Source organism: Oryzias melastigma, linkage group LG8 (genome assembly GCF_002922805.2).
Source record: "Oryzias melastigma strain HK-1 linkage group LG8, ASM292280v2, whole genome shotgun sequence".
Lineage (NCBI taxonomy): Eukaryota > Metazoa > Chordata > Actinopteri > Beloniformes > Adrianichthyidae > Oryzias > Oryzias melastigma.
Window position 1 is genome coordinate 21,101,027 of NC_050519.1, and position 16,456 is coordinate 21,117,482.

The 16,456-nt window shown below is 38.6% G+C and overlaps 1 protein-coding gene across 3 annotated transcripts in view; it reads right to left on the minus strand.

Moving 5' to 3' along the window:
• pkn1b (protein kinase N1b) overlaps positions 1–16,456 on the minus strand; it is a 53,177-nt gene that overhangs the window by 8,430 nt on the left and 28,291 nt on the right. For all 3 annotated transcript variants that reach the window (XM_024272518.2, XM_036213361.1, XM_024272517.2), the window contains exons 3-14: positions 14,793–14,938; positions 14,595–14,715; positions 12,719–12,864; positions 10,165–10,378; positions 9,895–10,089; positions 9,701–9,810; positions 8,085–8,228; positions 7,873–7,948; positions 6,284–6,425; positions 4,502–4,595; positions 2,145–2,236; positions 1,822–1,894 (exon numbers count right to left, since the gene is read on the minus strand). In XM_024272518.2, the coding sequence (XP_024128286.1) occupies positions 1,822–1,894; positions 2,145–2,236; positions 4,502–4,595; positions 6,284–6,425; positions 7,873–7,948; positions 8,085–8,228; positions 9,701–9,810; positions 9,895–10,089; positions 10,165–10,378; positions 12,719–12,864; positions 14,595–14,715; positions 14,793–14,938 (1,553 nt within the window). The remainder of the gene's footprint in view (positions 1–1,821; positions 1,895–2,144; positions 2,237–4,501; positions 4,596–6,283; positions 6,426–7,872; positions 7,949–8,084; positions 8,229–9,700; positions 9,811–9,894; positions 10,090–10,164; positions 10,379–12,718; positions 12,865–14,594; positions 14,716–14,792; positions 14,939–16,456) is intronic.

The following is a 16,456-nucleotide window of genomic DNA, read 5'->3' on the forward strand; positions in this document are numbered from 1 at the left end:
TGATGTGAACCAGTCTAAAGCAGATCCGGATACCCCAACCCAGTTTTTCAGCCTGTCTAGGAGGACGTGGTGGTCGACAGTGTCAAAGTCTGCAGTTAAGTCCAGTAGCAGCAGCACAGAGCAGTTTCCTGCATCACTCTGCATCAGCATGTCGTTTGTGACTCTGAGAAGAGTTGTTTCTGTGGAGTGAGCTCTACGAAAACCTGACTGGAACTGATCCAGAATGGCGTGTCTGTCTAAAGCAGCTGTGAGTTGTTTAGCAACAACTTTTTCTAAGAGCTTTGAAATAAAGGACAGATTAGAAATGGGTCTGTAGCTACTCAGGAGGGAGGGGTCAAGCCCAGGTTTTTTAAAGAGAGGAGCTAGGACAGCTTCCTTAAACAGCTCAGGAACTTGACCAGACAGCAGAGATGAGTTAATTATGGACAGGACGCAGGGACCAATGGACTGAAAGACATCTTTCAAGACAAATTGCTGAAGCTAATAGCTAAAAACGCTGAAGCTAATAGCTGAAAACACTGAAACTAATAGCTGAAAACACTGAAACTAATAGCTGAAATTGCTGAAGCTAATAGCTGAAAACGCTGAAGCTAATAGCCAAAAGCGCTGAAGCTGATAGCTGAAAACGCTGAAGCTAATAGCCAAAAGCGCTGAAGCTGATAGCTGAAAACGCTGAAGCTAATAGCTGAAAACGCTGAAGCTAATAGCCAATAACGCTGAAGCTAATAGCTGAAATTCCTAAAGCTAATAGCTGAAAACACTGAAGCTAATAGCTGAAAACGCTGAAGCTGATAGCTGAAAACACTGAAGCTAATAGCTGAAAACGCTGAAGCTGATAGCTGAAAACACTGAAGCTGATAGCTGAAAACACTGAAGCTAATAGCTGAAAACGCTGAAGCTAATAGCTGAAAACGCTGAAGCTGATAGCTGAAAACACTGAAGCTAATAGCTTAAATTGCTGAAGCTAATAGCTGAAAACGCTGAAGCTAATAGCTGAAAACGCTGAAGCTAATAGCTTAAATTGCTGAAGCTAATAGCTGAAAACACTGAAGCTAATAGCTTAAATTGCTGAAGCTAATAGCTGAAAACGCTGAAGCTGATAGCCAGCCACAATATTATTGAAATTCAAAATTAGCTTAAAAAAAGTAAAAAAGCCTAAGTTAGTCAAAACAGCTAGCATGGTGCTGAAATATTAGCTAAACTCAATAAACAGCCTAAAAAACAGAAAAAAGTTAATCAAAACAGCTATAATGCAGCTGAACTCCAAGTTAAACTAAAAAACTGAAAAATTTCTAAATTAGCCAAAATTTACATGTAGCTCAAATTTGATCTAAACTCTAAAATAGCCTAATAAACAGAAACATACCTAAAATTAACCAAAATAGCTAGCACGTAGCTGAAACATGGAGCGATAGCAGCGTCCGCTAACGTGACGTTTTATGAAAGGGAGTCACGTCTCAGACTGCTTCTACCTGACAGTGAACATTACATTTAATTAGATTAAGAAACACTCGGCTCTGGAGTAATTGAAACAAAACTGACGTATCATAAAGATAAAGAACTTGGAACAACTTCCTGGCTAAATCAGCTCCACAGGACGTTGAAATTGAAGCCATATTGAAAAGCTTTTTCTTTTAGAACTGTTTGGTTTTGACCCTAATAAGACCCACAGTGAGACCATTATGTGAAAACACAAAGTGAGGTGTGTCTATCACCACAATACAACCACCTCACTTTGCCAACACTCCAACACTGACTATACAACATCCACTGAGATTTTCACAGCATCCCTAATGTGTTGTTAGTCCACTTTTTTATTACCTTTCCAAAGTGTCCTCTGCCAAGAACGGCGAGCAGCTTGAAGTCCTGCAGAGACACCGGTCCTCTGCTGGCTCTGGTGGGGGGCAGGGGGGTAAAAGATGGTTAAAACCTGTCAAATGAACTCTCTCAATCTCATTCTCCCTCATCATTTCTCTGAAGCGTGCTTTCATCGTGATGACGCGGCCCTGTCGGCAGCTGCTAACGGAAAGGTGGCGGCGCGGGTCCATATTGTGAGGGGGAGGGCGCTCCTGCTGGCATGCTGGGAGGGCCATATTGCAGCAGCGCAGGCACAGGGAGGAGGAGGAGGAGGCGAGCTGCTGTACCTGCGTAAAGAGTTGTGGGACACAGATCTGGTGGGCTGCTCGTGGGCTGGGACCTCGGGGGTGGGCGGGGCCTCGATGACCGGTGTCCGATCCTGATGACAGCACAGAGGACGAGTGAAAAGAAAGATGGGGTCAAATGGACAGCTAACATCTGTGAAGGCAGACAGGAGTGGCTCATCGTGTGTTAATTAGAAGTTTAAAAAAACTTCAGCGTAATTAATCCCATAATACTTCAACCATCTGTCACAGGCCCGCTCCCCTCCCACTGTCGGAGTCCCTGAACCTCAGCAGCTCCCCAACACAACCAGGAATTCACCTCATAGTTCCAGATTACAGGTAACTCTTCAACACGGATTCTTAGCAGGGATGCTGATAAAAACCCAAACAGATTTCATTTGAAAGCAGCTAAATCTCAAATAAAATATACAAATAAATAACAGGGAGTGTCTTTTGATGAAGCAATATAATCAACCAGCAAGTTGGATGTAAATAATTGACTATATATGAGAACTGGACAGAGTGAGTGTGACATCACCCATTGAAAATTACTAGCAAAAAGATAAAAATATGAAAAAAAGATGTTACAAAAAGAATTCAGGTTATTCTGATTAAAACATGACTGAGTAACAGCTGTTCATTTCTCTCCAGAAGTCTATGGGATTTTGGCTTCTTGGAACCAGCGAGTACTTCCTGTTTGGAATGTGAGGGGGGAGGAGTCACTCAGTCCAATTTTCATGCGGTGACCTGTGTGTGTGTGTAGAGAGGAGGGGTTCCCATCTGCACCCCAATGCAACTGTTCTATTCTTCACTTTCCAAGTACATGACTGGATCTGACTCACTACAAAAATGTGAACTTTCTCTGTACAAATAAAGATTTTGTTGAAAAAATGAAACTCATACAAATACAGACCTGAATACATAATGAAGTTGGTCAAATGAAAGTTATAAACCTGAAAATAGGAACAATATTCAATAGATAACTTAATTAAATGCTAATAAGGTGTTTTTGTTAACATCTACACAAGAAGTAAATAGAAGATCAAATTAGAATTACACATGAACTGAATTAAAACATTTTAGCTTAGTGACATTTTTTTTGTGATCCGGCGCAGTAGGTTCACTAAATTCACCCTATTTTCCACGCCTAAGTCATTTGAAATAAAATATGTCATGGTCCCAAGTCTGGACTGAAGTTTGAATGGCTTGCGTGTGGAAGCTGGGAGGGGCTTTGGGTCTGTTAGGGATGTGGGAGAGGCCAACAGCAGTACACACTGCTGCTCATTTAAAAAAGAAAAAAAAATCTAAAATTTTATTTAAAAATTATGATTATTTTTTCATTCTTTAACACCAGAGCTTTAGCTCCAGTGTTCACATTCTTACAGCCCAGGAACTCTTCAACTGTTTATCCAATGAATGTAATTCCAGCAGATTCTGAAGTGGAGAAAAGCAGCTTTGCACTGATATGCAACACTTTACAGTAGTGAAGTGTTTACACAATCAACATAGCATTGCTTTTCTCTGCAACGAATCAGCCAATTGAGTCCGTAAACAGTCAGACTTAAGGTAGTTCGAGGAGCGTGTGTTATTTAGGCGTCGCCAACGACTCCTCGGGTGTTAAAGGGTTAAAACAGCTTTTAGAGAAGCTCTTTATTATAGATACTAACCAAGTTGGTAAATGTCATTTAACTGGATGTTTAAGGCTTAATTTTTTACAAAAAATGAAAAAAATAATAAGTTTGTTGATAAAAATCTAAAAATCTTTTTGCTGCAGTTTGTTCTCCATTGGTGCAGCATGTGTCCCTGAGAGCTCCTAACATGAAAATCAGATTACTGCTAATGTTGTCAAAGGCAATTCAAGTACAAGCCTTTCATTTTTGACCTCGTTTTTCCCTCGTTTCACAATAAAAGTTCAGGCGAGACGTGTTTATTTTTTGGGCTTCATGGTTGGTATCTTTAGGCTTCATTACATCCTTTGTTTGCTACTTAATCTGAAGCTTAATCCACTAATGTTTTCTGCTAAAATCTATCCTGACTGGAAAATTAAGATGCAGAACAAAATATTAATATGTGATAAGTATAAGCTGAGGGTTTCAGGTCTGGGTTTCTTTCTCTCCTCCTCAGATGTACGAGAGTCTTCTCACACCGGTAGATGGTGATCCTCATGCTGGGAAAACACCAGGATTGATCTAATCTTGATCTAATTAACCCCCACATCCTCTCATCGCCAGCCCCCCTCCCTCCTTAATTCTTCCTGAGGTTATTTATACGGGCCTTTGAGTCTCTGCAGGTTTGGGTTTCCCTGCAGACAACAGGAGCGTTGTCCCCCCCCCGTCTGCATCTTCATCACAGGAACTCACCAGCGGGGCGAGACCGTCCGTACTCCACTCTCTCCTGACTTCTGCTTTGGAAGGAGAGTCGCCGTCTAGATTCAGCTTCTCCACGGAGATTTCTCTGCAGACAGACAGAAAACAGGAAGACAAACGACTGAAATGAAGCTGAAACTTCACAAACAAAAAACTCAGCTGCAAAAAATAAATAAACATTTCAATTAGATGGAAAAGAGAATCAGAGTTCCACCTTTTTTATTTGTCAGTCTAACAGGATTCTACGACAGAGTATTAGGGACGCCATACAAATGGCAATAATGTCAAATGTTTTAGAAGATAAAGCTGCAATATAATATAAACTTTACCAAATTTAAACGATAAAGGTGTAAAATTGTACGAAAAAAAATCTGATAATAAAGACGTAAAATTGTGAGAGAAATTTAACAATATACGACAATAAAGTTGTAAGATTATGAGAAAAAAAATCTGAAACTTACAGGGTAATAAAGTCGTAAAATTGTAAGAAAAAGTCAACAATTTTCAAAATTTAAGTTGTAAAATTGTGAGTGAAAAATAAAAACATTTATAGGTAAATAAAAATGTAAAATTATTTTTAAAAAAAAAAGGTAAAAAAATTATGAGAATAAGCACGTAAAATTGTAAGAAAAAGGCAAAAATTTACAGGTAAATAAAGTTGTAAAATAATTTTTTAAAAATATAATGATGAGAGTAAACTTGTCAAATTGTGAGAAAAAGGCAAAAATATACAGAGAAATAAAGTTATACAATTATTTTAAATAAAACAAAAATAGCAGAATAAACTTGTAAAATCGTGAAAAAAAGTCAAAAATTCAAGTGCATAAAGTTTTGGAATTTTGAAGAAATAGTAAACAATTTGAGGGAACAAAGTTGTAAAATTATAAGGAAATAAAGTCATAAATGAATGAGGAAAAAAAGTTGAAAATGTATTAGTATATAGTTGTCTAGTTATGAGAAAAGTTATAATTCTTTTTACAACAGGGCAACCACAGAAATTTTCTTTAAAGGAAAACTCTGTCTAGATTTACTTTGACCTTTTCTATCTTCATAAATCGTCCAAAAGAAAGTTAGAAAAATGGTTAGAAAGGTTCTGTTTTCTTCCTCACTCTTTGACCTGATTACTGCCACATTCAGGAAGCTCCCTGACAAAGTGAAACGAGCTAAAAAAGCATCAGAAAGAAGAACATCAAGCTGACATCTGAGAAGTTCAAGAACACGATAGAAAAGCAACTTCAGCGACGCTTCCAGAGTGTCAAGAACCACAAACAGAGTCATGATCCACACAGAAAGAAACAATTAACCAACTGTTAATGAACAAGAACCAGAACATCTGCCGGCCTGACCCCACTCTAGTACAGGTCAGAGTTCAACATTTAGCAGTAAAAACTGGACTTGAGTCCAACTTCCTGGTGGGTTTGAGTTCATATCGAGTTGAACTAAAAGCATGTACACAGTGGAAATCATAGCAACCGTCAAACATGGTGGTGGTAGTGTGATAGTTTGCAACTTTAAGCATAAAAAAACAAAAAACAAAAAAAAAACATAAATGAAGGAGTAACATGACATATCAGCTATATGAGGTAATTTCCCATCAGCCCTATGCACCTAAAGATCAATCCTGTGACCGTATGAAGGTTTATTGAGCTCTCCTGGTGCAATTTTTAAAAGACTTCCTGTTTTTATGATTAATGTTTAATAAACTTAAAACTAACTAGAAGTCATTAAAACATCCTAAACCATGATCCTGAGTGGTGATTAGCCCCCCTCACCTACCCTGTGGACTGTGTCAGCGTGTTGCTCGAGAAGATAGGGGTGTAAGAAGGGGTGTTGCTTCCGCTGGGGATGGCGTTCCTCAGCAGCCGCACCCAGGTGGCGATGTCCACGTTCATCTGTCGCGCCCGCAGGAAAGCTTTACCTGAAACACATCGCAAACGTCAGCAGGCGTGTTGCGGTCCACCGCAGCAGCTCTGAAAGGTTTATAGAAGTCATCAAGCGTTTATGGGGAGAAGCTTCCCTCAGCTTCTCACCCCTCAGGGTTATAAAACATTTTTATAGAGAAGGCATCGAGCAAGCGGAGCGTGCAAAACCGCTGTCCACAAGCACTTCAGAGGGACTGATCTGAAACTCAAATGGATTTCAAATTCGTCCTAAAGATCCACTCCAATGTAAAGCATGTTTTTGGTGTTTTTCATGTTTTTTTGATTGTGGGAGACAGATGTAAAGAAAATTTAGCTCAAAATTGTATTTTTAATTCAAATCATTGTGAATCAGGAGGAGGAGAGGAAATGAAGTTGGAAAATGTTTGTTGTTCTAATGCAAACAACAATCAATGAGCCACAAGTTCCCTGCTCCTGATGCATCCAAATAGATCCATGAACGTCTTTGTCTTCCTCGTCTGAGCTGGAATCTGGATCAGAACTGTACGGCTGGATAACTCTGATGCTGCTCTCCATTTTTGTTGATCTGTTAACGTTAAGTTGGGGATGTGAGGGGCTGTAAGCTAGCAGGAGAGAGAGTAAACAAAGGAAAATCAGAGCGGTCCAGCCCACAACTCAGAGGTGATTTTTTTTATTGAACTCCTGCTGCTCCGCAGAAACTATGTCTAAGAAGATGACAGAATTTTTGATTTGGGGTAAAAACGGCTTAATTATAATAAAAAAAACACAAGGAACACTTTGAAGTGTTAATTTTTAGCATTTTCTCATTTTATATAAAGAAAATTAAGCTTAAAATTGTATTTCTGAAAATGTCTGCATTAACATTGTTGTGAATCAGGAGCAGAGGAAAAAATAGTCTTTGATAGTCTTTGTGAGGCAGGAACTACACAGAGTTATGGGTGACAGGAAGGGGTGGCGGGGTGCTCCACTCTGACCGTTCTGCCCACAATTTAGAGGTGAATTTCTAATGAACTACTGCTGCTCTGCAGAAACTATGTTCTAGAAAATGACACTTTTTTAAAAATTTGGGCTAAAAACATCCTAAAAAAGCTACTGAGGACACTTCTAAAACAGATCAAAAGATGATCAGAGTGGGTCTTGAACTGTCATGGGTTTGAATATTCACTTATGTTAGGAGTTTTCAAGACTGTAACATTTAAACGATAACTGCAGTAAAAAAAAAAAATTAAAAAGGCATAATTTCTTTTGAATTGCAATGTTTCTTCTAACATAAAACAAGATTTTCATTCCTGAACTCCCATCAGTGGAGCCAGTGACTGGCTTTAGCAGATGGAGTCATCTCTTCTGACTCCAACTGAAGACAAAGCTTTATGTTGAGCTACTAAACGTAATGTTTTCTGCTTAAACAGACACTCAACGTTGCTGGTTGTCCATTAAATGGACTGTGTTGGTGTTGTGACCCACCGTGCTGCTTGGAGAAGACCTTCTTCTGCCTCTGGAGTCGCTGGCCCCGCTCTATAACCGGGTTGAAGAAAGTCACCTAACAAGCAGACTGTTATTTTTCTCAGGCACCAAACGGCTTTCCTGTAAATGTTCTGTAGAGTCTGCAAACGAGTCCAGCAGACTCTGGAGGGTGCAGTCTCAGCTGGATTGTGTGTGTGGAGTTTGTGTCGTACCTCAGCCACCAGCAGGCCCTGGGGCTCCAGCTCCAGCTGCACTCGATGCCTTTGGTTGTCCAGGAACTCCTCCAGCTTCAGGTACTTCAGCGCGCACAGCGAGCGGTAATCTCGCCAGTACACGGCTATCTCCATCTCCCTCGACTGGAGAAAACAACAAACAAATAAGTATAATATGAAAGGAAAACATTGTGGAGCTTCTTGTGAGGAAACTGTATTCATGATATTCGGTCGATTTAGCATGTATTTCTTTACCGTTACATTAGCTCACGCCGCTTTTCTCCTTCAGAATCTACTGGAATTATCGTGTTTACGGTTGAAAAGTTACAGAATGTTACAGATTATGTGTTTAAGCGTTAACGCCTCAGGTGTTAAAGGGTTAATAATGCTGAATATTATTGGAAATTTCTAATATATCTTGATAAAAAATGCAAAAAGATGCAAGAAAGGGTGATAGATGATAAAAAAGTAATGAAACATTTTTCTAATCACTCAAATGCTAAACTCCAACACATTTCCAACCACTATAATAGTTGTAAAAGATAATGATCTCTGATTATTTTGATGGAAAGATTATTTAGAAACGAAGCATTTAAATGGTAGATTTTCAGATGTAGAAGAAAATCTTGAGGCCGTGGTTTTTTCAACTGAATGAAATCAAGCATTTTTTATTTTTACTCCTTCGGAATAGGGTTCCAACAAACTATTATTTTAATAGTCGACTAATCACAGATTTTTTATTTATTTATTTTCTTGATTAGTCAACTAATCAACGGTTATTTTTATTTCTTAACTTTTACGATAACTGGAATAATCACCAAAATTGTATTTCTTATTTTTTTTTTAATTAGTCGACTAATCATGAAATATTTTTATTTTTTTCACAGTTGGTCGATTAATCAACAATTTGTATTTATTTATTTATTTATTTATATTAGTCTACTAATTACCAATTATTTTTATTTTTTCACAATTAGTCAAGTAATCACCGATTATTTTTTCACAATTATTTAAGTAATCGCCGATTGTTGTTATTTCTTATTTTTTTTGATTAGCCGACAAATCGACAATGTTTTTTTTCACAATTAGTCGACTAATTACCAATATTTCTTTTCCTGAATAGTCGACTAATCTACTAAAGAACTCAGTGTAAAATATAAATTTTTGATGTAAAGTTGCAGGGTAAGGAACCAATCTCGGCTTTGCTTGACTTTGCGTTAATAGTTGCGAATGCAACATCGTGAAATCCTGGTGGGACTGACTTAATTGAAACGTTTAAATCTGAAGGAGCTCCAGGAATTTCCAAGGAGGCAATTACGTGAACACACACAGGCGCGCACACACTCAAAGCGAGCCTGCATGGAAAAGTGTCATCATCTCTGCATTTTTTAAATTTAGGCACAGGACGAGACAAATCCATTTTTAAATTTTCTGCAATGATGAACATGTTGACAAGTTTGAATCGTGTTTTTACTCATTCACGAAGAATCATTACATCCTTATTGACTGTTAAATTAGTTGCTTTAATTGTCGACGTAGTCGTGACTAATCGACTAGTCGTGGCAGCCCTACTTCAGAAAGTCTGCAGAACTGTGAGTGAAAGTGCTGCTCCTCACTCTCTCCAGCTCCAGAGTGAAGCTCTGGTCCCAGGCCTGCTCCCCCACTGTCCTCCAGGCCGTCTGTCCCACCACGGTGTTCTCCAGCTTCAGCACAGCGCTCACCTCGGCTGAAAAGGAAAAGAAAAACCACCCAGGAATCAGGAACGTTCTGCATTCTCGTTCCATACAAGGAGCGGTTGACGAATGCCTACAGGAGAGCTCTTCGTTCTTGCTGGGGATCTTGAGGCTCATGCTGCTGGTGCTGCGGCTGTAGAGGCCGCTCAGTTTGAACGAGGAACGTCCGTCTGGAGTCGAGTAGGACGGGAGAACCACCGGGGTTCCTTTGCTGCGCCCTGGAACCACCTCCAGGAGTCCAACACAGCCCAGAAGACGAACCTGAAGAGTACCTGGATGAAGAAAAACATTTACTTGCTGGTTTTTGCCCCTCCCTGTGAAAGCGGACTCCCTTCAGCAGCTTCTACCTGTGAGAGGCGAGGGCTTGCTCAGCGTGCTGTACTGGTTGTGGACGTACGGGGTGCTGTGGCTGGTGGTGAACGCCGAGGAGGAGGCGAGCACCAGCTCCTCTTTGATGAGGCAGGCTTTGGGGTGGTCCTCCGGCAGCTCCTGCAGCCTCTGCTCCAGAGCACACCTGAGCAGGTCCAGGCGCTGGGAGGAGCCGCTCAGACCGCACTGGGCCTGCAGGACAGAGCGGTCACAGAGAGGGGAACAGACAGGACAACACTATAATAAAGACTGGAAGATAAATTTGACCTTTAGGATCCTCCGAGTCACAACAACAAGTCTGCTGTATAAAACTCTTTACGTTTTAAATTAAAATCCTGTGCAAGAATTCAACTTGTTAGATCAGATATACAGTAGCAACAATGTTGATAACGTTATGCTTTAAGGGCATTTTGATTGCATTTTTTATAAAGATTTACCAAAAAAAAGATAACTTGATGCTTTATAACTTTATAAATTAAAACTGTATTTATATTTTTAAATACATATTTGCAAAAAAATGTATAATTTAATGCTTTAAGAGCATTTTCAATGGCCTTTTTAAATAAATATTTGCAAAAAAATATAACTTTATGCTTTATAACTTTATAAACTATAACTTGATTTATGTTTTTAAATAAATATCTGCAAAAAAATGATAACTTTATGCTTTAAGGGCATTTTAGTAGCAACTTTAAATAAAACTTAAAAAAAATTGATAACTTTACGCTTTAAGGGCACTTTAATGGCATTTCTAAATAAAAAGCTTTGCAAAAAATGTATATCTTCATGATTTAAGGGTATTTTGATGGCATTTTTTAAATAAAGGTTTGCATATAAAATAAAATAGCCTTGAAATAGTCCTGAAAAAGGATAACGACAGGAAGTAATTTGTAAAGAAAACAGAACTGCTTTTATTCATGTGGAAATAGTTTGTATAGGAATGATTGTATAGTAATACTTCCAAATAGTTTTTGCCCCTTCCTGAAGCAAACTGTGTTAAAAAAATGGGATGATGTCTTCAGGTCAACACTTATTCAACTGTAGAGTAGATTCTAAGAAAGATCACAGCAGGATTAGATCCTGAAGATGGTCGATGACATCAGAGGCTGCTTTATTCATCAGCAACATTTTTATGATTTCACCATTGCCTTGGTCACACATGATGTTCAATAGTTATACAAAAAAAACATGTTTTTATCTGTGCTGCAAATGTGAGAGAGTGTAAACAACAGAATGCTGGGATATCAATGTGGAAATACTTCTGCACTAATGGTCCAGCTCACAACCTAGATTTGAACTTCAAATGAGCTCCTGCTGCTCTGCAGAAACTATGTCTTTAAAAAAACACAGGCTTTTTGATTGTAGCTAAAAACAGCATACTCAATAGAGAAAAATATGGTTGAAGTAGGAAATTAAATACTGCTTTCACCCAATTGAAAAACAGGTGAAACAAATAAAGAAACTTTAGGAAGTTTTATAGATAAACAATATTTTTTTAATTCTAACTCAATATTTTCTGTATTTTACAGTTAATCTGTAACAGATTTTAAAGCATCAGCCACAAAATTATTTAGTTTATTACTTTTATTTTATTTATTTATTTATTCAAATACTAAAATGAACATCAGTGGTCATGCCCATCATACCAAGTTTGGAAGCTAAATATGCTAAAATGTGCAGTTCCCTATTTATTTCTGCTCTTAAAAAGGTTTAATTTTTTTCTGAGTTCTGGTTCTGAATTCCAGCTTCATTCCAATCCTTGGATCTGGAGATTTATGCTGATGATAATACTGATGTATCAAAAAAGTCACACTTTTCTTTAGTAAAATAATTGTTGCAAGCTAGTTTTTTCTTAAAAACTAGTTAATGTTTTTGTAATTATGGATGCTCTGCTATTAGTTCAATGTTTACTCTTATTTAAAAACCCTCCTTAAGAAATGACAACCTGTCCTTTTTGAGTTGCAGCAAAGCAGACCCCTACCATGATACCACCATCACTATGTTTTAGACAAGGGATGAACTTTAACCTCTTCTGTCCAAAAGCAGAAACCTTTCTGACTTGTGATCAAATTTAACTGAGTGACAACCAGCAAAGCTATTTTTATTTTTTTCTTTGCAGCCTGATGTGGCTGTGAGGCTCCTTAATCTGAACTGGCTGGTTTCCTTTGTAGCTCAGCAGACCGTCACAAAAGCCATTTTAAAAATAGCCTCCAATCATCTGCAGATTCTGGGATAGGGGAGGGACTTCCTCCTTTAGTGCAGCGTCAGATGCATTTTTTATTTTTTTACAGAAATAGACTACACATTTGACAGATACATTACGGTTCATGATTAGCTTAAATGAACTCTCAAACATCCTTTTTTTTTACTGCTTCTCTGGCTTTTAATTCTGCTCCTATTTTTGTTTGGGGACCTTTTGAAGGCAATAAACAAACAAATTAATGATTATCATGATTATTAACTTCCTGATGGAGCTTGTAAAATTTGTGTAAACCATCAAGGACTCATGAGTGTGCCTTTCTGCCTCCTCACCTCAGCGATGGCCTTCTTATCCTGCACCTTCCCGGCGCCCAGCAGCCGCAGCATGTTCTTGGCCCCCTCGGCCATGGCGTGTTCCACCCGATAGTGATGCCAGAGCTCCTCAACACGAAGCTCCACCCCGCACAGGTCCGGCTTGCCTGGGACAAAAGGTGCTAGGTCTAATTAACAGCATATGAGCAAACAATAACTTGCAGAGGGGAGATTTGGCCCAACAACAACAGGCAGTATAATGTTTTACTGCAAGTAAATAAAGCGGAAGATTCTTTGAAATAAACCAAAACGTCAAATTTAAAGACCCACTCCAATGAAAATTGCGTTTTTAATATGTTCTTGTGGCATTTTATGATAATGGAACACATATATTTAAAAAAAAGAAGAAGAAGAAGATGTAGAAAATATGCTGTGTAAGCTTGCTCTGCTCCATTCTGATCATCCATTTGCAGACAAATAGATCCATGAACCTCTTTGTTTTCCCCGTCTGAGCTGGAATCTGGATCAGAACTGTACGGGTGGATAGTTCTGATATTGCTTATTATTTCTGCTGCATCGCCAGTGCAGTAGAGCGTGTGAACAGAGAGTTTTCAGCAATGGGAAGGGGGGCGGGGTTGCTCCACCAAACTGACAAACTGACAAAACTCAAAGAAACTGTAAGCAAACTATGTCTTAGAAAACAACACAGTAGGGCTGGGTGATATGGAATTTTTTCTTATATCACAATATAGCTTTTGCATATTGTACGCTAACGATATACATCACGATATAAATCAAATAACTATATTTATCAAATTTGAACTTCCCGTGGCCCAGGTTATTTAAAAGTACATTTTCATTTCCTATCAAACTTTAAACATAACAGATGCACTGAAGGAGCATGATGTCATAACAAAAATCGTGAAGCGGACTGAACACTAGCGGGTTCTCGTGAGATCTTGTTGCTTTGATCACGGTGTAGAGCTGCTCAAAGACGCTAAGTTTGCTGCCAACTAGTCGTCGAGGGTTCAGATGAAAAAATTATTAATCAAATCATAAATCACAAAAATGGCCTTGTCAGCATTTTAAATCCATACAAGCGAAATATCGCCATATATCGCAGAATCAATTTTTTCCTGGAAACGCTTTTACAATAGAGCAAAAGATTAATCGAGTGGGACTTTAAGACAAAGTTTAGAAATCAAGAAAAATAGATAAAGACTTTGTTTCTGTGCAGTTGAAGGCATTGTAACATAAAGGTATTTGGTATCTTTATGTCTCTAACAGTTTTTTGCCACACTTGAGAGAGTGCTGGCTTCAATATAATCCCCTTTAAATGAGATTTTCTTCATTTCTTGCATAGTTCTTTAAACTCACTGAAATGTTTAATTGTTTTTAAAGTTTCCCCCCCCAAAAAAAAAAGTGGAACCATGGATAAAAATGCACTTTCAGGAGATGAAGATCTGGAGTTTTTGTTTTTTCACAGGCCATTTCTTAATGCGTAGAAAAGCAGAACGAGAACAATAATCCAAGAGGCTTCTGCTCATTCGGAGTCTGTTGCATCCTGGTGTTTTTCACTTTCATCTCATGGTCCTCTCAGCCCCCCCCACTACCCCGCATTGGCCCCGCCTCCTCTCAAAGCCCTGCTAAATGAGCCTCGGCTTTTAGTTGTTGGGCAACATCAAGAGATGTAGGAACATCAATAAGGCTCTAACCTGGGGGAGTGAGGGGGCTGTAATGGACAACCGTGTGTGAGTGTTTGACTGGAAGCCCGGACGCTGTGAAGCTCTGAGGCAAGAACCGATCGATTATCCCTCGCGTCATAAAAAATGCAGTGGTGCTGGGCCAAAAAAGGGACAGGTGGGATGAAAGAAGAACACAAAAGCACGGCAGGTACTTTGGTTGTCCTCGGACTGTTCTGTGGCCTGCATGGCCTTCCGGATCTGCATCCGGATAATGTCGATCTTGGTCTTGCTGTCCTGCAGCATCTGCTGAGCGGTCTGGAGAAGCTTCTTGTCCTGATGAAGATCACAAAAGAGATTGTTTAGTCTAAGCTGCGGCCTCTGAGCGTGGCAGTTTCCACTGGAGGCAGTACCTTGGTTCCACCGCTGGAATATATCGGAATCATATTCTCTGCTCCCTGCTTGACTTTCAGCTCGATGTTCAGCTGTCGCTCCAAAGCTGCGATGCGGTGTTGATTGGCCGACGTCTGGTTGACCGAACCCGGAGACTTGGACTCATCTGGCAAGAACAACAAAGAGACGGAGGAAGGATGTCATCAGAAGATCCTTGACCTTCAGGCCCAATTCAGAACCCAGAAGACGAGTTCATCTCAACTCAACTGGTTCCTGTGTTAACACAGTAAAGCTTCCATCAATGCAAACATTTTATGCATTTAAAAGACAGCTTTCTTAAAGGCCTGTCTAAGGGAGGAAGCCACAAACGATCAATGAGAGCTATGTAAATAATAAATAACTGTAAATGTCAGCTGGATAGCAGAGAACAAAACATCTATGACTTCAGCATTTTAGATCAATCTGTTGAAAGCAAACGTCAAAGAAGTCCAATCAAAATCAGAAAATACCACATTTAAATACAGTTTGTTTACTGTTTACACCAGAAAAAACTTTTTATTTGCAGTCGGAAACAAGTTCCTTAATGAAAAGACATTAATCATATTCTTAGTTTAAGATAAATTTCATTCATTTATCTTTTTGGTGTTTGTTGTTTTATTATTTTATTTATGATCTAAATCAAGTTCCTAGAATTCCTTTATTCATTGGCACAGTATTTTTATTTTTTTATCAAATAAACTCCCTATTTCAGTTTGGGAACTACACGTTTAACCCCTCGACCCCCGAATGTATTTCCAGCAATAAAAAACAGAAAAAGTTCAGGTAATTTAGGAGACGAAGTGGTTTGATGCATATTTTTATCAATAGGCATCAAGTCCTTATTGTTAAAGTTGACCCTAAACATGCAGCTACGCTGCTATAAATTTATGAAACACCATCAGACAACCTTGATAGTGATTTGGTGGTGTCTAAATCAATGAGATTGAATGGAATTGGGAGCAAGAGAACTTTTGTCCACAAACATGATGGTTTGACGGAGCTGAAACTCAATCCAGAGTTTAATAGATGACTGACAAAAGATGGAGAATAATTTAGAAAAATGACATCACACAACCATGAGACTATTAATACCATACAGTGTTACAGGGTTTCCTAAAAAGAGAAGTTCTAACAAAAATGTTCAGATCATTAACATTGTAAACATTGTTCTGCTTCTCCTGGAGGGAGTTTCATTTTGGACACTAGGTGGCGATCAGGCTATAGCAGTACACCTTATTCCAGAAGAAGAAGAAAGGATAACAATAAACTAGACCACAGATTTTTACTTTAAAAACATATATTTCCTTGAAAGAGTTTGGAAAATTCATGCCTGTGAATTTATAAAGCAATGTATGTTTAGGTCCATCGAGCGTTAGCATTAGCCTTCCTATGGGAATTTCCATTAAACGTTATCATCAAGCTAGTGGACTTTAGCTTTATGTGCTAAATCGATTTATATTATTTTTGAATCAATGCTTGATCTGTTAAGCTTAAATTGATTCAAATCGATTAATCGATTTTATCAACTCAGCTGTAGTGGAATAATAATAAAAAAAGAAAAGCCTAATTAGGCTATGTACGGCTAGGATGTTGCTTTGGTACCTTGATGCTTTCTTTGTGTTCAAGTATGTAACCATTACTACTG